General features: G+C 48.1%; 1 protein-coding gene across 1 annotated transcript in view; it reads left to right on the top strand.

The window, feature by feature from the left end:
* The window catches only part of LOC147731229 (uncharacterized), a 54,624-nt gene that overhangs the window by 21,418 nt on the left and 7,850 nt on the right, over positions 1 to 25,356 (top strand). The window contains exon 3 of the mRNA XM_086958708.1: positions 15,723 to 16,108. Within this exon, the coding sequence (XP_086814834.1) occupies positions 15,723 to 16,108 (386 nt within the window). The remainder of the gene's footprint in view (positions 1 to 15,722; positions 16,109 to 25,356) is intronic.

The following is a 25,356-nucleotide window of genomic DNA, read 5'->3' as shown; positions in this document are numbered from 1 at the left end:
CAGGTTGGGTGCGTATGGTGTGGTAGCGTTTGTAAGTTTCAGACTCCTCACCTAGCACTTTCTCGCCACCGCGAGGTGTAGTTGATCAGGGCAGTGGGTCTTAGTTAAGGGATGAAACAGCGCGTGTATTTGCGGGGCCGTCATGATCTCGTCGTTTGAGGCAGTATCCCCAAATTCTTCCCACTCAGCCAGTAAGTGACCCACTGCAACTGCGCTGCTAGATAATAAAGCTTGTGGTTAGGGACTGACAACCCTCCGCTCTCCGTCGCAGCATACAGAGTCCAACGCAACTCTGGGGCACCCTGTGTTCCAGATCAGACGTCTGGTTAGAGTTTCCAGCTCACGGAAAATGCGAGTAGGGACATATACCGGTAGATTTGCATAAAAGTACAGCAACCGAGGCAGGGCAACCATCTTTGCCAGTGTAATGCGACTGGGGACATTCAACGGGAGAGAGGTCTAAAAGGACACTTGAGCTGCAAGTGGCGAAATTGATCTCGTGAGGTTACCTTCCAACAGATCAGCGGGTTCACGATAAACTTGAATCCCTAGATATCTAAATACGGTTGGGTACCAGAGGAGTCGTTCACCCATTACTGTGATGTCGCACTCCGGGGTGTCCACGGCGAAAGAGTATACCCCTGATTTCGCCCAATTAACACAAAGTCCCGACACCTCCCCAAAGTTGCTAAATATGGCAGTGAGCGCGCACGGAAAATGGGTCAGGTCTTTAACTTGGATCGTCTGCATACAGTGACCCTGAGTGCACCCCGTCAGCCAGGGGGATACCCCAATCCGCACCGTAAGAACGCAACTGCGCCGCCAAGGGATCCATCATTAGCGCAAAAATCAGGGGGGAGAGGGGACAACCCTGTCTGGTCCCTCTCCGAACACGGACCCGGTCAGAGAAAAGTCTGCCTGTGCGTACACGCACCACAGGGTCAGAGTAAAGGAGTTCCACCATTCGGAGGTAGGCAACACACAGCTCAAATTTTTTCAGTACTTGCATGAGGTAGGGCCATTCCACTGAATCGAACGCTTTCTCAAGATCCAGAATTACACATCCCGAGCGAGGCCACCGGGACACAGCCAGACTCTGCACACGAAATAGCTGTCTGATATTATAAGACGTGCTGCGGGTGGGTACAAAACCGTTCTGGTCGGTGTGTACTAGTGCGGGGACCAGAGGCGCCAATCTCTGAGCCAGCGCAGACGCTAGGATCTTGTAGTCCGTGTTAAGGAGGGCAAGTGGCCTGTAAGATCCCACATTGAGCCTTCCCTGCCAGGCTTCAAAAGCGAGATCACGTTCGCCTCGTTTAGAGTGGGTGGTAGAGCAGCATCTGCTATCGCCGCCGTATATATCCGTAACAGCTCAGGGATGAGGATAGTAGAGTAGGCCTTATAAAACTCCGCAGGCAAGCCATCAGGGCCTGGGGTCTTAAAGTTGGAGAGGGAGAATATAACAGCCCAAAGTTCCTCCGCCGCGAGTGGCTCGCCCAGATCATCGCATTGTGAATTAGTGCCCGTTGGTAGCGGCAATTCCGATAGGTACCTGAAGATATCCTCTCCAGTGGCTCGCAAACGGGAGCGGTACAGATTCACATAATGACCCGTAAAAGCCTCGTGTATGGTCCTCTGTGTGTATACCACGGTACCTTGTGTGGTGCGGATTTACATCACCGGTAACGCTTGAGTGGCTCGTCGTATCAGCCAAGTCAAGAGCTTGCCTGGCTTGTCCCCAGTGTGGTGTGTGCGCGCCGATTGTGCAGCATAGTTTAAGTTCCTCAGTCTATCTAGAAGTTGCGCATGCTGGTTGCGGGCATTCACTAATCTCGTATCGTCACCCTCCGCTGCCCCCTGCTCGCCGACCAGTAGTGCGGATTCCACCCTCGTCAAATCCCTATCCACCTGGTGTCTCATTCCCGCCTCCGTGCCAAGGCAATGACCACGTGTCACCACTTTAAACGCATCCCACTCAACCTGTGGGGTGGACGCAGTGTCAGTATTATCCTCAAAATATTGTAGAATGCGAGTCGAGAGTAATTCCCGGAATGGGGCGTCTAGTAAGGCATCCGGTTGGAGTCTCCACGTGGGGATCGGTGGGTGTGGGCGTTCCCAGGCAAAGTCAAGAGTGTGAGGGTTGTGGTCTGAGTGAGTGCGACCCAGATAGCAGGAATCTGTGACATGGGGTAGTAGGTCACTAGATAACATGAATCTGTCAAGTCTGACATGTAGTGTGCGTGCACCTGAGTAATACGAATAGGTCCTCGTATTGGGATTTCAACTACGCCAGACATCGTGGAGATCCCACTGTGCTGCCCAGTCAGCGAACGCTCGAGATGCTCCGATCATCGGCGCACTTGCCAATGGGGGAAATGAGCGGTCCATCTTGACATCCAGAACACAATTATAGTCGCCCCCAAGCAAGAGCGGGACACCTGGCCATGGCGCTAATGCTGTCGATAATCGCGTAAGAAAAAAACCCTTGATCAGTGTTAGGAGCATACACAGAGGCTATAACTATCTGCTGTCCATCTAGTCTACCCTGAAGTATCACATATCTGCCCTCAGTATCTATTTTACTTTGAGTGAGAGCAAAGGGGACCCCTGGGCGAATCCACATCAGAGATCCACACGCATATGCTGAGAAACCTGTGGCATACAATTGCCCCCTCCACCGGCGGCGCAGTGTGTGCGTCTCCTGTGCTGTCAAGTGTGTCTCTTGTAGCAGTGCTGTCTCTTGTAGCAGCGCTACCTGCACCCGGTGTCGCTTGAGATGAGTATACCTGGTAACGTCGTGAGGGGGTATGCATGCCACGCACGTTCCAGGTGAAAAATGTAACCGCAGACATTGCAACTCCGCCTCCCTACACCCTGCCCCCACCACCCACCCGCAACACCCCAACCAGCAACACAACAGATCAAATTGCCATACCATGCCCAGTGCATCGCCCGCACAGTCCCACCGCCCCGCAAGCACACATCAGAGGGAAAGGAAAATATTATTAGTCTCATAAACTTAGAAAACATAATCATAATACCAAAAGGACGATAGCGGAACGTGCTGTCGTCCAAACGCTCTAGTGAGCACTAACAGTCAGTAATTTCAAGGGGGGTTCACTGAGTTTGTAGTATTAAGTGTACCAAGGGTTCATACAAACGGGGTGAGGGTGTAGACTCCCCACCACAGGCAGTCATTGTTATACAGCCCATCGACAGCGAGAGTTCCCAGTATATGGGTCAGCCTGTCCGAGCAGGTCAGGAGCCAAGTGATCGGCAGCTGCGCTGGGAGGGTGCACGTATGCACTCAGCTCTGGGGGGTACGTCCGCCCCCTCTATACAATCCCGGGACTCACCAGTAGCGGGATCGTCCATGACAGGGTACAAATCTTAGGTTTGGCACTCTGGTCCGCAGCAATCAAATCCGAACATCGCTGTTGGGCTATTGTAACACCTCCAGCAGCTCATCAGCAACCTATGGATCCAGTAGCACATCTGCCGCAGATGCGCCACTGCATCCCAATCGCAGGTCGTTTAAACTAAAGCATTGTCAATGGACCAGATCAGCGGTCTGTGGTGTAACATCTGGAAGATCCACTGACACCTGGGAGTCCGTCAATCCGTAAAGGTACTAATCATCGCTCACCTGTCTTTCAGGGCTGGCTCCTGGGGCAGGGTCCTCTGTCAACGAGCCACTGATCTCCGCCACCATGAGGAGGGCCTCTTGTTCATTTTGCCGATGTTCAGGTGTAGTGCCCACGTCTGTCTCTGCACACGTCGAATTCGCCATTGAGGGTCTCCTGCGCCATCGAGCTCCTCTGTCGTGCCGCATCCTCGGGGGCATCCCGCTAGGTTCATTGTCAACGCCCGAGTCGAGCCAAGCCTCAACCGCTTCTGGGGTGTTGAAAAAGTGTGTCTTGTCTTGAGCCACAACTCGTAAGCGAGCAGGAAACAGCAAGGAATATTTGAGAGCTAGGCGGCGGAGGCGTTGGTTCACTGCCAAAAATGAGTGTCGCTGACACTGTACTTGCATTGTGTAGTCCGGGAAGAACATAATTTTTGCGTTGTCAACCCTGACTTCGGACAACTTCCTAACCTCACATAGAATGGTGTCACGATCACGATAGTTCAATACGCGGATTAGCATTGGCCTCAGGTTTGAGCCCTCAGGGGGAGGTCGGGCCGGCACACGGTGGGCTCGCTCTACAACAAAGTGCTGCGAGAGGGTGTCCTCCGGGAGAATGGCTCTGAGCCACCGCTCCACATGTTCCGGTGCTTCTCTAGGCTCCCACCGCTTCGGTAGGCCCACTATGCGGATGTTTTTCCTTCTAGCCCGCCCTTCCACATCCTCTGCGCGATCTTCCAGAACTCCACGCTGTTAAGAAGATCTTGAACATGTTTGTCCATCTGAGTGATCTTGGGAGTCAGATCTGTCATTGTAGTCTCCAGGGTAGTTGTCCGTTCAGAGTTTATTGTAGTCAGCTCGGAGGTGCGTCAGATCTATGGCCACGCTGTCAATTTTAGTCTCTAAGGAGGCGCTGGTCAGTTGCATCGACTCCTCCAGTCTTTCCATTGCTGCCAACATCGTGTCCAGTTTGGAGGCCGTTTGGTCCTGTTCAGCCTGCTTCGCCATCTTCCCCTTCTCCTGAGCGCCGCCGGTTACAGCTCTTGTTTGAGGTTCTGAAGTGTGTAGTCAAGGGTACGTTACGGAGAGTCTTTTAACGCAGCTCACAAAGGAACAGCTCACCCTGGGATCGACTCAGTTCAACTGCAAAGGAGCTTGAGTCTCTTGTGTCCTGTAGGAACGCTGTAGATATGCCCACGGTGGGATCGGGTTCTGCTGGAAGATGAATCCAGCCCAAGTCGACCGCGCCATGTCCCAGGCGCGAGAGAGGGTCAGCGGTGCCACCAGGCGGCGAGCAGATGTCCGGTGTAAGGATCCTGTGCAGGGGGGGGGGGGCGCAATCCAAGAGGGGCGACTCTATCTGCCAGGAACGCACCCATCCGTCACAGCAGGCAGTGCTTGTAACACACCAGGGAGACCAGCTAGTGATCCCCACCGCCTTTCCTCCCGCTCCTTAGGACATAGCTTCCCCGTGCACCTCGTAGCCCCGTCTGTGTTCCGGCCCACGTTTACCACCGTTGCGAGGGAGATCGCAGTGTGTATGGGCAAGCACCTCAGCAGAGTTAAAGCAACCTCAGGGTCCGTCTCTGCCACCACAGGACTATGTGCAATGGATGTGGCGCTCAGAGCGCGTCCACGTCCCACTGGCAGGGTAGGTCTTCAGTATATACCTGGGCTCAGGGCGGGGTCAATCCGATGAAGTACCCCAAAAGCGCATCAGTGCCGGGGTCGGGCAAGCGGCAGGGCAAGGCAGCGGGAGTCCCAGCTCCATCTGCCTAGTTGTGTCGCCGTCCGTGGCGCCAGTGCATACGGGAGTCTAGTCCTGTATCCCCTCGTTCGTCAATCAGAGGGGGGCCAAGCGCAACACGCTCCGCGTCTCGCCTCCCCTAGCCCAAACCACAGGTGGTCCTGGGTCTCTGCCACAGTGAGGGAGTCAGCGTTCGCCCACCGCCGAGCGCAGCATCCGGCAGGGTTATGGCCAAGGCGTCGTGGCGCCTATCTATCTGTCGCGCCTCGCCTCCGCAGGGCCTAGCAGGCAGGCCGTGTCCCCGGACTCAGGTAGCCTCCGACGCCAACCGGAAGCGGCCTCAGACAGGGGTGTCGTACCTTCAACTTAGCGGTGCAATCCGGGGCAAGTAGTCAGTTCCAGCTCCCGCTAGGTAAGGGAGACGCACTTCGGGCCCTCTCGTTGCAAACTATAGGTTAAATCCAGCAGCCTCAACACGGTAGTAACCCGTGGTCAGCGGTCTCCGCCCTCGAACCCTTCTGCATGGCAGTCGGCTGGGGGCCAATCTCACCACGGCTCCATAGGCGTCTCTCCTGTCCTCCAACATGGGCTCCGGGGTTGGTTAGGGTCCGCCGATAGGTTTGGAACGCTGTTCTCCGCCACAGGGCCTAGTAGGCTGGTTGGGACCCCGACCTCAGGTGCCTCTCCACGCCGGCTGGAAGCGTCCGCAGGTGGGGCCTCTAGTACTTCTAACCTCCGGGGCGGCTCGGTAGAAGCAAACCGCCCCAAACCTCGGCAGTCGAGAGTTGGGTGCTTCAGACACACTCGCTGGCGATTTCAGGCCAAAACGGATGATTTTGGCAGAGAAATGGCCTATGGTAGGGGAGCTTCTTACGGAGCTCTACCCAGGCACGTCCGCCACCATTGCATGCTCAGCCACGCCCCCCATGTGCAAAGTTTTTATAATCACAATTCAGCAGGGAGAAAGGTCTATAGGACTCACACTTTTTTAAATCAAAGAAACCGCTGACTCATTCCAGGAGATGCGGATTGGAGAATTGTTAGAGAAAATGCTATCAAATAATTTCTCCATAACTGGGGCAAGAGTCTCATTAAGAGTAATGTAGAACTCAATGGGGATGGTATCTAAACCTGCAGCACTTCCTCTTTTTAGATTGTTTTATTGTAGTTTTTATTTCAAGTAGTTTAAGCTTCCTATGTAACTGTTGGTCCTGGTCTCCAAATAGATGTAAGGAAGCTTTAGCCAGATAATTGTTTGAATTTGGGAGTCTGGGAACACTAGATCTTCAGATAACAGTTCTTGAAAGAATAATTCAAATGCCTTTTTCATATTGGCACTGTAGGAACTGGGTTCGCCAGGTCCCCGGGGGGTAGCTTGGACCGAGCCGGCAGGCACCCAAAGCTGCAGGCACCCGAAGCTTAGGTGTAAAGTGGCTACACAACACACTCCTCCACTGAGACAATAAGTGCACGCAAGAACTGAGTCCATACCAGAATCCTTTATTCAAATAAATAAGTTTTATCTTGAATTATCTTGAATTGGACTCGGAGCAGTCAAAAATCACAGCAGTATTAACTCATTGCTGTTCCTTTAAAACGCAGGTTTTGCATTTCTCAGCAATAAATATGTAAATAAATATTAAATAACGGTAGGCCTGGTAACAACCTTACTCCTAGTCAGCACCTGCAAAGAATTTCCTTCTCAGACTTTTAAATAACATCTCATTGCTCGGCAGCAGCCACTACTGGTAGGGTAAACATTTCCTGGCAGCAAAAATAAGCCATTTATCAGCAAATGCAGCGCATTACATCAGGCTGGAATAAAGCAATTCAACACTTAGTTATGAGCATTTCTTTTGGTCATAATAGGCAGGACATGACTCTCAGGAGCGAAGTGTGACAATTCCCTTAACGATCAGGCCACCACAGTAGAACAACCTTTGCCCTGTTAAGGGGTTAACGTTTCTTAGGACTCCTGTCCAGTCCTCAGTATCTCTTGGGGCCAACGGGGCCCAACTATAGTCTCGCGCGGGGAGGGCGGACTTGGAGCCTCCCCGAGGGTTTACCTCACTTCTTCGGCCCCTGTTCGGGCCCTTGCGAAGGGTCAGCACAAGGTAAGATGACTCCCGGAGGCGCGCTCTTCCTACTGTGCCCTCGGTGGTGTTTTAGGCTCCCGGGCTCCTTTTTAAGCCTCCGGTGAAGTTGGGGGTGCGCAGGGGCTCCGGTAGTCTCTGCGAGCCCCCCGCGCAAGTGTCCGTTTAGTCCCGGTCCTCCCTCAGAGTCTGCAGGGACCGGGGACCAACAGGAAGCCAGGGTGCGCAGCGACCGCCAATTGCAGAGCGGCTCGCGGAGTACAATTTCAGGGACCCAATCAGGGCACGGCGGGGGCAGAATTACACCGGCGCCCCGGTCACGTGACGCTACATCCCGGCTTCAGGCCTAACGAGGCCTACTGCGGCCTGACCAGATTCTACAGCGGCCATCTCTTGGCTCTGGGGGACGCCGAGGGGGTGCAGAATGCAGCACCGACGTCGCGGAGAAGGTGCCAGGCTGCAACGATGACAGTAAGGCTCAAAGGCTAAAGCAGAAGTGCTCGACAGAAGTGCGATTGGGGGGGCCCAGCTGAGAAGCATTAAGTGGTCAAAGCGCTCTGCCCTCGTTGCGCTTTAGGGCAATTCCATCACGCCTCAGGCAGCACTCTCAGGGCCCACACGGGGTCTCCACGCAGTAGCGCTTCTCAAAAGGGGCACAGCGCTTGCCAGTCAGCAGTTCACAGCGCTTCTCAAGGGAAATGCAGCGCTTGCCAGTCAGCAGTTCACAGCACTTCTCAAGGGGGATACAGCGCTTGGCAGTTAGCAGTTCACATCGCTTCTCAAGGGGAATACAGCTCTTGGCAGTTAGCAGTTCACAGCGCTTCTCAAGGGGAATGCAGCGCTAATACCTGGTTGATTCCCCACCAGTCCTGTGGGCAGTAAGAAGGTCTTCTTGGCGCTAGCTGGATCCTACGCCCTTGGTAGAAGTTACTTGAAGAGAGGGGGGGGGGGGGGTGTGAGTTGAAGGCTTGTCCAGTTTCCTCAGTAAATCACTTCACGTGGTCCCTGGGTTCCCCTCCTGCTGGGCCAGATCAGTGGGCTAGTTCAGTGTTCCTCACACAGCTTGGTGGGCAGCGCCTAAACCCTGTCACCCCCAGTGGCATAGGTTCCTGACTAGGCACTACCGCCTAAGTCTCCTGCATAGGTTCCCCCAGGTCACTGATGCCCCAACTACTCTCTCAGGAAAGTTTCCCTCCGTTTCCTTATATAGCGACAGTTGGCAGTTGACAGTGGCAGTTGGTGTCACATCCCCTGTTCTGGAAGGTTCCAGGAGCTTCCCTCATTCTAGCTATGGGCAGGCTGGCAGGCTGGCATTGCAACATTGTTTAAGGGTTCCAGCCAGCTCCTGGCTACTAGAGTGCGCCTAAAAAGACCACGCTGCAGTAGCAGGGGTCAGTGGCAACCATCTTAAGGGAAGAGAGCACCTGCACCTTAGCATTGGCCAACGAAAAGTAGGTGAGAAAAATGAGGCAAAAGCGAAAAAAATAGGGAAAAAGGGCCAAGTCCAACAGGCACTATATGAAAATATACCCCCTGTTTCTGCATTACAGATCTCCTTAATTAACCCCTTCCGTGCGGCGCAAGTTCAGCGGACGTCGCATGCACTACCTCGGTAGTGCTGCGCACGTCCGCTGAACGTTCCGGCCCCACCCGTGCAATAGAACGTTCCGCACCAGCGCGTAACGTTCGACGCAGCGGAGGGGTTACATTTCTGGTTTGACTCGAGATTTTCAGGCCATCAGTTTCCCACACCCTTCTCCGTATTCATAATTAGTGAGTTTACTAACTTCCCATCTTCTTCTAATGATACTGTTGATAGTCCTACATATCTTGCTTCTTAGCTAGTACCTCAGAACTTTCTTCCCTCAGTTCTACATTATTTTGATTGGCTACTTGATTAAGCGAGGCTCTAAGGATTTTGGTTTCCAGTAACCTAACTCTTTCTTTAAATTCCTTGTTAATTTTAGCTGTGATACTAATGATTCTACCTCTGATAAATGCCTTATAGGCATTCCATATTACCTCCATTGGGGCTGAAAGATCGTTCACTTAAAAAAAGAGCAAGGTGTCAGTCTTTAACTGTTCAACTACTGAAACATCTTCAAGAAGATCTTTATCGAACTTCCATTGTCTTGTTTCCGGTTGACTAGAAAATTTTAAGTCTATCTGCACTGCTGAGTGATCTGATCAGTGTTCTGTGATGTGAGATACTGCACTAACATGATTTATCAGTCTAGAATCTATCAAAAAGTAATAGATTCTAGAACGATGACTGTTTTGTTATGAAACGTAAAATTCTGAGGGCCAGTTACGGACCTATTTTTTTACTCTCTAAATATCTCCAAGATTTAGGTCATCCATAAGGACTTCAATCAGGGAGCCCCATTTTGTAGGTACAATTCTCCACCTCCCTTGGAACCGTCAAGAGAGGGGTTCAGTAAAATATTTAAATCGCCACCCATAATCAGAAAATTTGTTTCAAGTAAGTGATTGTATATAGTTCTGTGAGTTGACTCGTCTGTTTGAGCCGTAGTATCCCACCGGAACCACCCACTCAATTCGTATTTTAATGTCTGTCAAAATCCAACGCCCCTTATTGTCTGTCTTGGAGGAACCCAAGATTGCTTTGGCAGATTTTTTTTTTAACCAGAATAGCCACACCTTTAGTACAATATGGTTGCGTGGTATGAAGCGAACAGTCCATCCTTCTTTGCTTAGCAACAGCCGCCTCCCATTTCTCGATTGTGAGGTGAATTTCTTGTAGAATCATAATATCAAAATCAGCTTGGGTATTGAAAAACCCTCCTTCATCTACTCGCTACCCTGAGGCCATTGTTATTCCATGTACAAATTCTGGTTGGAATGACTTCAGTCATTTAAGCCAGACCAAAGCCCCTCATCTCTAGTCCAGGAGACCACACCCTGATTACAGGCTAATCCTTTTTGGTTAACTTCCTTTAAAAAATTTGTATATGAGGACTTTCTTTTTTTCCCCCTTATTTTGCTCCCCACCCAGTGAAAAACCAAAATTACTTTCTTCTTGTGTGTCCCCCTCCCCCGGGACCCCTCCTAAACCACATTGGGTGTGATGTAAATTAACCCCTATGAGTTCACTAGCCACAAACTGCTGCTTATAACAAACTTCCATGCAAGATAATCCCTGAGCTTTCATTTGATCAATAAGGTCCCTAAAGGTCCCTACCTCCTTAGGGTCTCTAAAATTAGACATTTCGTTTGTCCACATCACCCTAAGTAGGGCAGGAAACCTCAACTGTACTGATGCACCCATTGATCTTAGAATTGGTATGAATTTCCCCAGTTCCCACGGTCTGTCCTGTGTAATTCTTTAAAGATCTTACCTTATCCGAAATACCCAGTCCACTTTGGTTAACTTTAAAACTTGCGCTCTAAAAGAGCGTGTGTAACCATGCCTTCTGCGCCTTGATTAGCAGGCTGTTGCAGTCATTTCCAGTCATTTCTGTAGGAGTTAGATGATCAACCTCTAAGTGATTCACAGTTTTGATTAGGTCGTGAGCCTGGGGTGTTTGGGTCGTATTTTCTAGATGACTCCTCAGACAAAATGCATTGAAGAAAAATACATTTGGACCTTCCTGCCCCAGGGGAGATTTGGTAATTCATAGGTCGTAGAACTTCCAATGGACAGTCCGAGTCTGTTGACAAGCTTGATACATAGCTAGTAGATGACTGCACACTTTACTTGTGTCCAACCCTGATGGTTTTATTGCTGAAGAGCTTCTTTGAGTCACTGACTGTGTACAGATCTTTCTTTCATTCCTGTATAGGTGTGATTGGCCACACCTTAAAATGGCATCCTTCAGGCCGTCGCTCTAGTCAGTGATGTCACATGCTGCACGCCAGCAGCTGCATCAAAAACGTAGACAATTGATTGATGCATAATAATGCTGCTATGCCTTCAAAACAAATGGGTGTAACTTCACCCATGTCAAGGATGACCACCACCCTGAAGGGCAATGCGGACCTTGTTTTCACCAATGGACTATTGAGGGTAGGCTAATGCAGTCAGGGAGTGGTAATCATGTTTTTCGTTCATTGAACTAATTATACTAACACACCGGAAATCAACGATTTGTAGCTGAAATGCTCAAGGCCAGAGACAGTGCTTGTAATGTCTTGGAGTATACAAAAAAGTGATAGATGGATTGCTTGAATTAATCTGTCACTGGTATTTATGCAGGGCTTCATCCTGATCCATCGTTATTTTGCACACCATGCCACCTCAGTTAAGACCCAGCTATATGCAAATCAGTCTTGACCCTGCACCATTTGGACCAGTCCAGCACAAACTGCCACTCCAGGTCCTCCCTGAACAGGAATACACACAACCCAGGACCGGTTCCGCCCTAATTATGGGCTCATCAGCTGGGTACAGATTGGTTTCAGTGACAGTGCGCACGGGACCCATATCTGGGCATACCATTTCCCTTAGGGCGATACACTAAAGTATACAAAAAACATAATGGATATAATACTTAAATTGGTAAATACTTGGGCTGCTTCCTAATCCATTGTCATTTTGCATACAATGTCACCTCAGTTAGAACCCACCTATTTGCAAATCAGTCTTGACCCTGCTCAATTGAGCAGTCCGTTATATTAAATAGGTTTGACCCAAAACCAAGTCACAGGGACCTGGGTAGATAATTGTTATAAGCAAAGGGGTCCCAGACAAAACTAATCCAATTTTCTTGTTCCTGAACAAAGAAATTGGATTTGTTTTGTCACCTAAATGAAGATTCTTTCTCTTCATTTTTCACATAATCCCCTCACAGCACCCCCTTTCCCTATCCCCCCTTTTTCACGTATGTGGGCACAATTGCTTCTAAAATATAAATACAAAATTCTGATGTGTACTTTATAACTAATGAGAAGTTTCCAGTACTTTGTGAATTAAAACGTCGTACTTTGATTCGTTTCTGTTTTTTTCATTCGTGTTTCAAATTGGTTTTATTTTCTATAAATCTTTTCTCCTTTCCCAGTCTGGGACCCCTTTGCTTATTGAGCAGTCCAGCCCAAACTGCCAAGCCAGGTCATCCCTGAACCGGTATGCACACAACCATAGACCAGTTTCACCCTAATTACAGGCTAATCAGCAGGTACAGCTTGTTTCCAGTGACCGTGTGCATGGGACCCATGTTGGTTGTTAGTCACCTTTTAGCTATGTTGGTGAATGTGTCTGCTTCAATGAATTATTGGTGAACCATATTTAATGGGTGAGATCAGAAGAATGTACAGAATATTTGCACATTTGGCATGGTACCCATGCTATTACCCAGCATAGGTATGTGTGTAACAAAATTGGTACTGTTGGATGAAATAGCTAATGAATATCATGTTTGGACTATGTTGCCGGTAGTATAGTAGGACGTGTTTCATAATGTTTTGTTGCTTGATAGTTGGCCCTCTAAGTGCATTCTCAGTAAATTTGTTCAGTCAAGTTGTGAGCCCAGGAGATACTGGTTAAGGTATATGCTACTTGAAAGGGGATCTCTGGGATTCTGGGTGGCATTTCTTTATGTACACACAAAAAAGCTACCCTGAATAAATCTGATTCTATATGTGAAAATAGGCGCACTACACTTGATTAAGTGAGGTGCTGGGCATCTCAAAAAATGTGAAGGACTGTCTTCACACACCACCAAGTGTCATTATTTCTCATTGGCAGTCCTTGCTCTCTAGAAACTGCGTTTGGTAGAGAGCGGGTCTTCACCTGGAGACAGGGAGGCATTTTTTAGAACTAAGTGGGGGCCCAGGATAAAGTGAGGGGTTAAAAATCAATGCAAACGCCAAATACAATTTATTTGTTTGGTGTTTGCTTGATATTAAAAATGAAGCGTGGAGAACTGGTGAATTAGTACTTCATCCCCATCAGTGTCTTCAACATGTTTCTGCCGTGTAGGTCCAGAGGGTCTTTGGCATTCATCGGGGCGAGATATCAGGGCTCCTACCTAATCTCCTCGGATTTAGATGTAACCACCATGTAGTATGACCTTTGTCAATCTCTACCAAAAGCTTGGGATTTCCTTGAGACCTGTCAAAGATTAAAAAGTGTCAAAGAGGGCTTGCTCAAGTGTGCGTATAGATTCAGAAAACTGCATACTAACATAATTATGCATGTGGATGTGAAACGCGGGTCACTGCAAACATGGCGCCCATACATGTTACAAATAAACACGTACTGTGAGACCAGCTCATGATCTTACCCCGAGTCAGGGGCTGGAATGCCCCATGGGAAGGGGGGCTGAGGGACCCCTGTCGTCACACTCTCCATACAGAGTAGGGAGGAATAAAAGTAGATGTTTGTGAAGTAACGTAATTACACACAAGCTTATTCATCATTCGTGTAAAACAGGGTTCTTATATGTTAAACTCTGGTGTCTCAAGCATACATCACAACCACACCCTTACTGCCTCTATGTTGTCCCACAATATCCTAAAAACGTCCTCTCCTTCCTCGCTGGTGGCTGAGTGAGCGGGGACGTGCTGTTTTTATAAGTGCTGCTTGTTTGGTGAACGAGGGGAAATTAGATTTGTTGGCGGCATGCGGTGCTTGATTAGGAGGCTCAAGATCTGGTGTCTTCGTAATTACCTGGACGCTGCGTGCAATTTTGATCAGCTGTTGCTTTTTTGTTAGCGGGACACATGACCGCGTAAGGAAAGGGAGGGTGCCAGGGGAAGCGAAGACGCAGCCTAGTCTTCCCCCAGGGTCTTTCACACGGGGAAGGGCCAGGCTGGGGTAAGGGGCGTGGTTGGGGGGTGGGTATAAGAATGCAGGGGGAGGAAGGAGACTTCCTCTTCCTGCATTCTGGCATTGCTGGGTGGGATAGTTTTTCTGTGGCCACCCACCCACCCTACAGTTTTTTGGGGTTTGGGAGTAGGGTTGGCAAAGCGTGCCAGTTTAGGACGGGCTGCAGGGTTGGCGGTATTTGGATGGGGTGGGGGAGTTACTAGCGGGCGCACCCACCTCTGGTGGGGGGGGGGGGTGAATGATGGAAGGGGCGACTGGTGGCAGGCGAGTAGTGCCAGGATGCGAAGAGAGATTGGAGGTAAGGTTGAAGAACGGAAGGTGGAATGAAAGGAGAGTATGAGGATGGAGTTTTGGCGTTGGGGTGAGATTTAGTTGTTGTTGATTATTGTTGTGGTTTATGTTGTGCAGCCTGGTCCTAATAAATGGCCTTTTACGCTTAACAACAGTGTGGCCTGATTATTGCGCGAAAGCCTGCAGAGAAAAGGATCTGATGTTGCGAGCCAGATATCCTGGGTGCCATGTCATAGTAACAGATGACCAGCCATCGTGTGTCCTGTTTGGGATAACCTGATGGGAGGACTAGGGCGTGGTTCAGGTTCACGCATGTGTATTGCTGCGTTGCCTGAGTTGTTGGGTAGAGTTGAAAGTTACCCATATGTGAGTTTCAACCGCAGGTGATGAAGTTGAACGAACCATGTGTTCCTCATTTTTACAACACTAAACAGTATTTTCAACCGAGTGCTTATAGTTCAAAGGATTTCAGTATTTTGGAGTGCACTAAATATAATTTCAACGTTTTATTTATACTTCAAGGAATTTGAGCACATTTATTCACTCAATATTTTGGAGCGCCCCAAAATAAAAATAAACAATGGTATTGCTGTTTTTCTAGACATTGCAAGAACATTCTAAATGGCGGAGCTATATTGATGTACATTAATGACTCGCAGGGTGAGTAGGCATGATGTCGTAGTCTGTTCCATCATGTTTACCACTTATCACAATTAGTAATGGGTGAAAGGTTGCCAGAATCTGCAAATATATGGTCAACTGTGTTGGTGGCTGTATCACCCAATTTGCAGCCAGGTTATACGGTCATTGAGGCCCGATTCCCATGTCTTAACCCCTTCCGGGCTCATGACGAGCTGAGCTCGTCATGAGTGAGGCACGGTGCTAGTGTTCCCGAGTGTGAAGTCTTTTTTGTATATTTGGGACGTAGGGGGTCATTTTCTCGAGGGCATTTCTTTGTCACATGATTTACTCTGAAATTGTTTATCAAGTACTTCTGCAAAAAACTATTTTGTCTGCTGGGCACATCAGGCGTAGTGGGGTGAGCGGGTGTCTGGGAAAGGTCAAAGATCACTACCTGGCTATATTAGGTGGGGATTCATAAAATGCTTCAAGAGAAGATCTTTATTAGAACACCAAGTATTAAAGGGATTTCAGTCTGGTATATTTTTGTTTTAACAGGTATGCCTGGTGCACCACCACATTATCCTCAGGGTTATCCACCTGCTCCTGGAGCATATCCAGGTCAATACCCAGCTGGGCAGCAATATCCAGGATATCCGGCTGGTATGCCACCAGCGCCAATGGGAGGTTACCCTGCTGGTTACCCTGGAAGTCATGGAGGTGGGCAACATGGACAACACGCGCCACCAGGAATGTATCCAGGCGGATGTGTACCTCCATATCCAGGCCAGCCACCTCATCATGGGCATGGTGGTCATCCGCATGGTGGTCATCCACATGGTGGTCATCCGCATGGTGGTCATCCGCATGGTGGTCATCCCCATGGTGGTCATCCCCACGGTGGTCCTCATGGCCACCATAAAAAACACAAGCACGGAGGCAAGGTAAGAAACATCCTAATGTTCCGATTGTTGAGAATAGCTGTTATGCAAGGCTCTCGCAGAGATAAAGTAGCATGAATTTTAGATTCTGAAAGCTGATCACTGCTGCTACATCACGACAGTGGGTGACAAAGTTTTCTATCTGCTGTAAATAAAAAACTCAAAACAAAGTAAAAAATAAAATATATTTACCTACAAGCTCCCCCCCCCATTCCTTATTTACCCCTCCTTAATTGAAAAACAAATTTTATATTTTAAGCAGTGTAGTGAAGGGTAGGGTAAGGATCATAATGTTATCAGGTTTGTATAGCACCTGAATCACCGCCTAAGGGGTATCTCTGCTCTTGTGGACTTACGTAGGAGTGCTGGCACTATGAGAAACGACTAAAACAAGTGCGTTTTCAGTGATTTTCTAAACTTAAGATGATCCGGGCACTGCCTCAGTGTGGTAGGGAGCGAATTCCAGTGCCTCGGGCGAGATACGAAAAAGCTTTCCCCCCCTGTCCTAAACTTATTGATCCTGAGCACTCTGAGGAGGGATTTGAAGGTGGATCGCAGATCCCTAACGGGAGTGTATTGGTAGAATTTCTCCGAGGTATGTTGGACCATTGCCAAACACCGCCTTATGGACGATGCAGCAAACCATGAATTTTATGTGTTTGCGCATCGGCAGCCAATGCAGTTACTGCAGCAGCGGAAGCGACTGGGATCTGTAGGGGGAATTTAGTACCAGCCTTGTCGCTGTATTTTGGACTACCTGTAAGCAATCTAATGAGGCCTTGTTAGCAGAAACCAATAAAGCGTTACAGGAGTCGACTGAAAATTAGCACCTGATGAGTCTTCCGTGTGTGATCTGAAAGAAAAGGAAATACTTGTCTCAGTAGACTCAGCACATAAAAGCATGTGCTCACTGTATGTGCCACCTGCTCCTTCACATTCAGACTCTGCTCCATTTGTACCCCTAGATTTTTTACTGATGTCTTTGGGGCAGGCGAGATACCCAACTCCCCCGGCCACCACAGCAGTATTGCCTCTGCGAAGAGCAGAATCTGTCTTCCCTGCATTTAATTGTAGATAGTTGTTACACATCTACTGAGATATTGCTAGCATGCCGGTAGAGAAGGTAGTCTGGCCGTCTTGAGGTTTTGTCAAAGGAAAAGGTAAGCTAGGTGTCGTACGTGTATGATATTGGTGTGAACCCGTAAGTCCTCAGGAGACCAGCCAGGGGAGCCACATAGATATTTAATAGGGTAGGGCTTTAACAGGAGCTCGGTTTTACTCCCTTGGTCAACTTCTTAGTCCTAGATCTATAAGGTCCCAGGTTGACTGTCTGGGAACTATCCGAGAGGAAGATAGTCATCTATTTTTTTTTTTTTTAGTTTTATATAGTGCTGGCTAGACCCAGAGGTATCCGAGCGCTTTACATGATCAGGATAGTATAAGGCAAACATCCACTGCAGAGCCACTCCGATTCCTCTAGTCTCCTCAGCAAAATCTTATGATCGACTGTGTCGAATGGCGCGGAGATATCTAACCGCACCAACAGAATGGATTGCCCTCTATCTAATGCTAGCCTGATGGTGTCTGTGACAGCCATCAGGGCTGTCTCCGTACTATATATGGGCCTAAAGCCTGATTGTGACGCATACAAGCAACCTGACGCTTCGACTTGAGATGACAGATGTTTATTAATGTGCTTTTCCAAGATTTTCTCAGTAGCGGTCAGAGGGGTGAAAATTCAAGCCATCTTTCATAGAGGCCTTGGTATGTTTGCGGTATGGGATGACTTGTGCTACTTTCCATTCGGATGGTAGGTGCCCTTACTTTAATGAGGCATTCAAGATGGAGCAAATTGGAGCGGACAGTTGTTTAGCGAGACTCGCAGAGATTTTGGCTGGTATTACATCGAGTGGAGAGCCACATTTCACAGTGTGGAAAAAGGTTTCCACTTCTTCCCCAGTCAATGAAGGAAAGCTTATCTAGGGCTTCCCCCTTGTGTAGGGAATGTGGTCATAAGTCCTGACCGACTTCATATTGCCAGCTATGGTGATCCTAATATGAATCTGATCAATTTTCTGCTCAAAGTATTCTGCGATAGTGTCGCATAGAGCTTGGAATGGAGGTTCTTCCCGATCACCCGCTTTGGGGTTCGTAAGGGATTCAAGTATCTGAAATAAAGCTTTTGGTGCATTCCCTGCCCGAGTTAACTGCTGAGCAATGGATGCTTCCGGGCTATTTTTATATTTTTGTGATACTGGGCCAATTTCCTATATTTTTCTTTATCCCTTGCCTTATGGGTCTGCCTCCACCGCCTCTCTGGATTTTTACAACAGCCTTTCTCACTGCATAGTTCAGTGGTAAACCAGGCTGTTTGAGCCTGCCTAGGCTTACCCATTGAAGTTTTTAAAGGCGCGAGTTCATCAATTGCAGCCTTCGCCAGGGCATTGATGTGGGCTAATCCCTCCTCTACCTTTTCATGTTTTCCATCCCATGCCAGTGGGAAGGTAGCTGAAAAGGCCTCTGGAGTGATTTTGTGCTGCTGTCTAAATGAGTGTTTAGAGTCAAGGCCAATCCAGCTCTGGGCCCCTGAATCTGAAAGTTGACAAGTGCATGGACTGACCAACTCTCAGGATGTGGAATTTCACATATGATGTGGGGCGAGTAAGTGAAAATAATATCTAAAGTGTGGCCAGCAGTATGGGTTGAGCCTTCGATGGTCTTAGTTATGTCTAATGCTGCAAAATCGGCCAATAGAGCTGCTGGCTCAGTATTCTCCACGCATTCCCTCTGGACATTAAAATCTCAAAGTAGGAGCTCCATATGTCATTTCTACCAAATAATTTCTATCAATTCCATCAGCTGCAACGAAAAGTCTCCAATGGGGCCAGGGGGAAGGGAGACTAAAGCTCCCTTCCAGCTATGCTGTGGGGTTAGGTCTATCCTGACAATTAGATTTCAATTTTTTTCATTGCTCCGTTGCTTCAAAAAGGTGACTGCTATTGTTTAGAGACAGGGCTGCAATCCCTTCCCCCACCTTGAGCTGTCTGTCAAGTCTTTGAATTTTATAGCCCTCCGGGAGTGCTATAGTTAATGCAGGGGTGGTTTTAACCAGGTCTCAGTCAGGAAGCCTAAATCCGGTTTCTCCGAATCAAGCAGATCCCATATTTCCATGCATGTTTCAGGAGTGATCTAACATTACCGACAAAGCCTTTCCACTCTTGTATGGAGAATGTGTGGATTTTACTGGGCTTCTGTCCTGGCTTTTTAAAGACGAATGTGGCTTCTATAGCTATTTCGGCATGTCCAGAAGCCGCGCACCCACCCCACTTGATTGGATCGTGGTTCAAAACGTTACTCTGAAACCTGCATGCTCTACATGCGTAAAGACCTTCAAGGTTACTGAATTTCTCTTCTCACTTCAGTAGCTTACACCCAGCATGTAACCCCCCTCTTAGCTTCAGTAGGTCGATACTAGTATATGCTATTTTAGTACCTTTTTCTTGCTTTGGAGTCAGAGGGGCAGGTTTCTTGGCTTCTGGCGACGGAAGGGTGCGGACGGGCGCAGACAGGCTTGTCTTTGGCGCATCCGATGCGCGTTCTGCATCCGATTTTGTAGGGGAGGCGGTCGACTAGGCCGCCAACCTCGCTACAACCGCAAGTCCGGGGAGGGCTACCAACAAACTAATGTCTGGAAACTGACTTGAGTGTCCGCTCTGTTTCCCAAGGTACCCACAACAATACTGAGGTCTAAGCTTTACAGAGTGAATCAATCAATTAAGTATTCAAAAAATATGCATCAACATAGAATCTCAATGTTTCAACATGCAAGTATTTTAAAAGCATTTAAAAAGAATTTCAACAAGTTCCAGCAAGTTCACATAGCAGCGCTACACTTGCGCGCGTCCGCTGCGCATTCCGCTCAGCATCCGGTTTTGTAGGGCAGACCGGTCGACTAGACCGCCAACTTCGATACAACCGTAAGTATTCTAAATCTATCTCCCTCCAATCAATCGGGATAATCCTGCGTTGGACCACGGAGGGCTACCAACAAACTAATGCCTGGAAACTGAGTGTCAGCTCTGTTTGCCAGGGTACCCGCAACAATACTGAGGCCTAAGTGTTATATGGTGAATCAATTAAGTATTTTAAAAATATGCACCAGCACAGTATCAATGGGGTAGAAGAGTGGAATGGTTCCAGTTGTGGTTTAGTGGTGGAGGGGAGAAATGTGTAGAGATTGGTGGCTATTGGTGGCAAGACATCAGTTTTAATTTGGGCCAATAGAAAGGCACAGGTGAGGCCATGGTGTGTATGCTTTCCACGTCTCTTCTACTGCTGCATGGTTGATGACGGCAAGGGGCCATGAAATTGCGGGGGCTAGACACTTAACATACAATTAAGTATGGGAAATAAAGGGGATGTTATTAAACTTGGTATTCTGTGTGACATCTTGGACAACTCAAGCAAATCTCTCATTGTCCATTTGATGATGGTCCGATCCCCTGGTTGAAAAACATTCCTTATTTTATTTTTTTATATATTTTAAAGGTTTTATATAGCACTGGCTAGACCCGGAGGTATCAGAGCGCTTTACATGAGTATCAGATCATAGTTACAGGTTACATCGTTACAAAGGTTACACAGTTCTTAGAGCATGTCAACTTAGTTACTTGTAAGGTAGGGATAAACAATAAGCACAAATACGTAAGGGGAAAAGCAGGCAAGGGGAGAGATTCAGGGGAGGGGGTAGGAGGGGGGGCAGTAGACCGTGGCGCTATAAGAGCTAAAAACTGCCTGACCGTAGAAGTAGTGCCGCTCCAGATACAAAAGAGTTTAAGATGAAAACAGCCAGGTTTTCAAGTTCTTGCGGAACGACCATAAAGAGGGGCTGTTTTTCAGTTCGACCCGAAGCTTGTTCCAGGTTTTTGCCGTATTGCCTATGAAGCTTCTCCCCCACCTAAGCTGTTTGAATCTGGGAGTTACCAGGAGTTTGGCGCTGCTAGTTCTTAACGTCCAGGATGGTTCATACTTGAGGTTGCATTTTAGGAAACTAGTGACTGAGCCATGAAGTGATATATACGCTAGGCAAGCTGATTTAAACTGAATTCTTTTCCAGACCATGAGCCAATGTAGGCCTCGCAACTTTATCGCAACGGGTTCGAACTTGGGAGTATTCAGAACCAGCCTGGCCACCGCGTTCTGGAGGCTCTGGAGTTTAAGTAGCAGCTGTTTCTTTAGCCCCACATAAAGAGCAATGCCGTAATCTAGTTTGGATTGGGCTAACAAGGTTTTGGCGGTGTCAAGCGGAATGTATAGCAGCAATTTTCTAATGTTTCAGCATATACCATACCGATGAGGAAAGATTATTTATTTGCGCTTCAAAGGTGAGTTTGGCGTCAACTATGACTCCTAGATTCCTCACTTTATCCACGGCGTAGGACATCTACCTAGGCTGTCCGGCCACCAGAGATTGGACCAAATGTCCGGGTTAGCCACCAGTAGCATAACCTCTGATTTAATCCCGTTCAGTTTTAAACAGTTGTCTTGCATCCAGTTGCTGACCTGCTCCATACACAATCTGAAACTGTTCGCGGTCTCCGCGGAGTTTTTAGAGATGGCCACCACAATTTAGGTATCGTCTGCGTAAGACCGAGGGATGAACCCGCAGTTCCTGATGATTTTGGCTAGAGGTGCAGCATAGAGATTAAAGGCTGGAAAGAGGAGGGGAGGGTGAGACACAGCATGGGAAGAGGAGGGGGAAGGGTGATGGGGACACAAACCAGCAGACTAGTCAAAGCAACATCTAAAGTCCAGTAAGCTGTGATCCCAGGGGAAGTGGCATCACTTCCCTATCTCTGTTGCGAGAGGCTCCCTTTACGCAGTGGACTCTCTCAGAGGGGTCTCTGAGACTCCAAGGCCTACATACTGGATCCTTCCCCAAAAAGGGGATAGGGGGTGCCATACCATACCTCTAGTGTGAGTGGCTCCCTTTGCGCAGTGGACTCTCTCAGTGGGTTTGCTGAGACTCCAGAGTATAAATATTGGATCTTTCCCCAACATGGGTAGAAGGAGTGCTTAGTCAAAGGGCACAAAGGACAGGGGGCTAGGCAGAGTAGCAGGAAAGGGGAGAGATTCAGGGGAGAGGGGATAGGAGCTAGCCAGGTAGACAGAGAGAAAGAGTACTAAATGGGAACATATTTAATTAATGAGTTTTGTATAGCGCTGGCTAGACCCGAAGGAATCGGAGCGCTTTAAATGAGGAACAATAATGTTGCAATTTACATCAGTTAAGAGTTAGATAAGTATCAAGAAAAGAATTTAAAGAGCATAGGGGAAAAGGTGGAAGGAGCGGGGAAGGGTAAGGGGGTAGGAAAAAGATAGGACGTAGAGACAAAGGGAAAATATGCTAAGGTCTGGCTGGGTAGGTGACGGAAGAGGGGGGGGGGTCCACAACCAATCTCCTCTTTTAGCTATTTGGTAGCTCCACCAGGCATCAGCCAAATCGCTTGGTCTCCACAGTCTGGGCTAAGTTCTGCAGGTTCCAAGTCCTGATGTGTAAGCATGTTCAGGGATGGGTTCAAGGTCTGGTCAATGTCCAATTATTGCTCCAGGGAAGTAAAACCATGTGGAGGGGCCCACTATGGCAGCAATCTTGGGGTCAGACAGGGGACTGACTTGCCGCTTCAGTGATCCGCCTTGTCCTCAAGCTTGCCCTCCGTGAATAATAGTGAGTGTGTGGGCATTTGTGCAGGCACCTAGTGGAAAAGCTTCATGTTTTCACCAAGTGTCGACATGCATCCTGAATATTGAAGGTGTTAGTTGGGGATCAGTATAAATCCGAAATAATGATGGGAAAAAGTCGTTTCATGAACAGTTTTTGTGTTCAGGTTAGGGCAACATTATCCTGTGTCTCAAGCGCGGCTGCCATTTTGAAGTCCAGACGAGCATAAGGAGAATTTGCATGAGACGCTACTTCAAATTGAACATACGTCCAGATAGAATTTGTTGGGAGCAGCCCAGCGTGCATGGTGTGGCACTCTGGCGAGAGCACCAATCTTCATTTTGATGCCGGTCGGTCCTCTGAGTCCACATTAGGATTGCATGTGGCTGTTCACCGCTCCGTAATACCCCCAGCGATTTTGAACAAGTTGGCTAGGCTCCCATAGCGAGGAGATCAGCTCTGCCACTGCCCGCGGGGATATCCTTACATTGATATCGCACCCACTGCCTTCTGTTAATCTGGGCCATTTGTGCAGGAGGATCGGTCGCGTCTCCCTCACCGCATCATGGAGCCAGGAACGCTGCGTCATCCGCACATTTTCATTACAGCAGGGCACGCACCTTTCTTGTCGCGGAGCCCGCAGACCGCTCCTCTACATAATCTAGCGCGGGACACCTCTGTCTTCTGCCGCTGAGTTTGAATTCAGTCGCAGCCCCTCACGGCGGCGCTCTGATATCTCGCACCTTCTATGATCGCGGGGGGGGGGCCCACTCGCACACTAGCCCTCCGCCAGGTTTCTGCTGTTCTGGGTTCAGTCTGCCTCATTTGCGGAGCGCGTTCCTTCCACTTCAGCTCAGGAGTGTGTTGCGGATCAGTCCAGCTGTTGTTCACTGTTGCCCATTTGTAATTCTGTCTGTGAAGGAGGGTTCATAATGTCTGCATGTTCGCACAACTCCTTGAAAATAAAGGAGGGATTCCCCCTACTACTGTCAGCATACCAATGTTTATAAAGTATTGTCTAGTTCTCTTCCATTGGCAGATATCTTACCTTTTCCACCCCCATTGTGGTGCTATAACCATTCCAATACAAGCCGAGTGGAAGGCAGGGAGTCCCAACCAAGCTGCATCCCTCCCATGGCCTACTGGTTACTTAGTCATGAAAAGTGGTGTTTTATCTGTTTCTGCAATCGTAAAGAAAAAAAAAGGCACACATGGAGATCCAATGTGTAAATGTTGAAAGAGTTGGCTTCTCCCTGGCAGATGTTATTCAGGTGATATGGATGGGCTAATGATGCAGATCTGTAATGGTTAAAGGTCAAAAGGGTGATCTGTAATGGTCATACTTAGAAAATGATCCTGGTTTTACTCCTGATTGTACATAGTTATAACCCAGTGGAACCCCCCCCCCCCCAACCCATCTAGCTGGAGTCATCGAATGCAATCCTATTAAACTACAGGAGCATAGAACAGGAGGGGTTGGAGTAAGTTTACGATTTTTTTGCAATTTACAAAGTAATTTTATGAGTAGTATCTTTACGACTGTGGAGTCTCTGCATTCGTGACGGAGACTGCGCATAAAAAGATAGGCAGTCTTCAAGCTTTGTGAATGGCAGAAAGTCATAAACTTGCACAGGTGTAAGTTTACCTTTGTGAATAAGGCCCGCAGAGTGTAACCTGTGCGTAGTGAGTGAGGGAAGCCCTACGAGCCCTAGAGGGTTTTGGGGAGGAGTTAAACTGAGTGAGGACCGGAGGTAGCTCACCTTCCAGGCGAGAAATGTTTCATGGGGGCCAAATGGTACATTTTACTACTCCAAAAAAAATTGCTATAAAACCTTGAGATTTTTTAACGATCACACTTAAACACCAATTTTCATGGCCTTGCGAATGAGTAGAACTCACTCTATGGGTAGTGTTCAACAGCTCAACTTCCAACCAGCAGAAGTTTTTGAAAAATGAAACTAAATGATGCATTTTGAAAGGCAATGTCCTAAAGAAATTGGCTAAAGTGCTACCTTTTTCGCATCATTTCTTTTTCAGGAAATTGCCAGACAAGGAAAATCTATATGTTTTAATCCCAGTTAAAATAATCTCCATATGCAATTTAGTATTTAAAAGTTTTAAAACATCTACTTTAATTGCCTTCTTCTGCTTCCCAGTCTGTCCTTTCTAGACAGATAGTCGATCATATCATACATCGTAAAAAACGGCATAGAGGATGAAAGATGGGAAAATCAGAAGTGTGAAAGATCTCCATTTTAGGTCTTTGACACCTAAATTAGCCTAAAGTTGGAAAAATCTTAAAGCTCAACAGAGCAAGGTTCAATTGATATTCCAGACCTCACCATTCATAAAAAGCTGCACTCAGAAATCATACAACACCCACGATTAGTCCCTAGATAAGTTAGAGCAGTAAGTGCCGCTTTCCACCAAGGAATGATGACCTAACGCCAACAATAACTGTCCCCAAATCAGCACAACTGTCTGCTTGAAACAGTAATTTTGTATCAAAATAATAATTCAAATTTTCGAT

The sequence above is a fragment of the Lissotriton vulgaris genome, chromosome 2_1 (genome assembly GCF_964263255.1).
Source record: "Lissotriton vulgaris chromosome 2_1, aLisVul1.2, whole genome shotgun sequence".
NCBI classification, from domain to species: Eukaryota; Metazoa; Chordata; class Amphibia; order Caudata; family Salamandridae; genus Lissotriton; species Lissotriton vulgaris.
The sequence above is the reverse complement of the archived record's forward strand: the minus strand, read 5'-3'. Positions and strand labels throughout refer to the sequence as shown.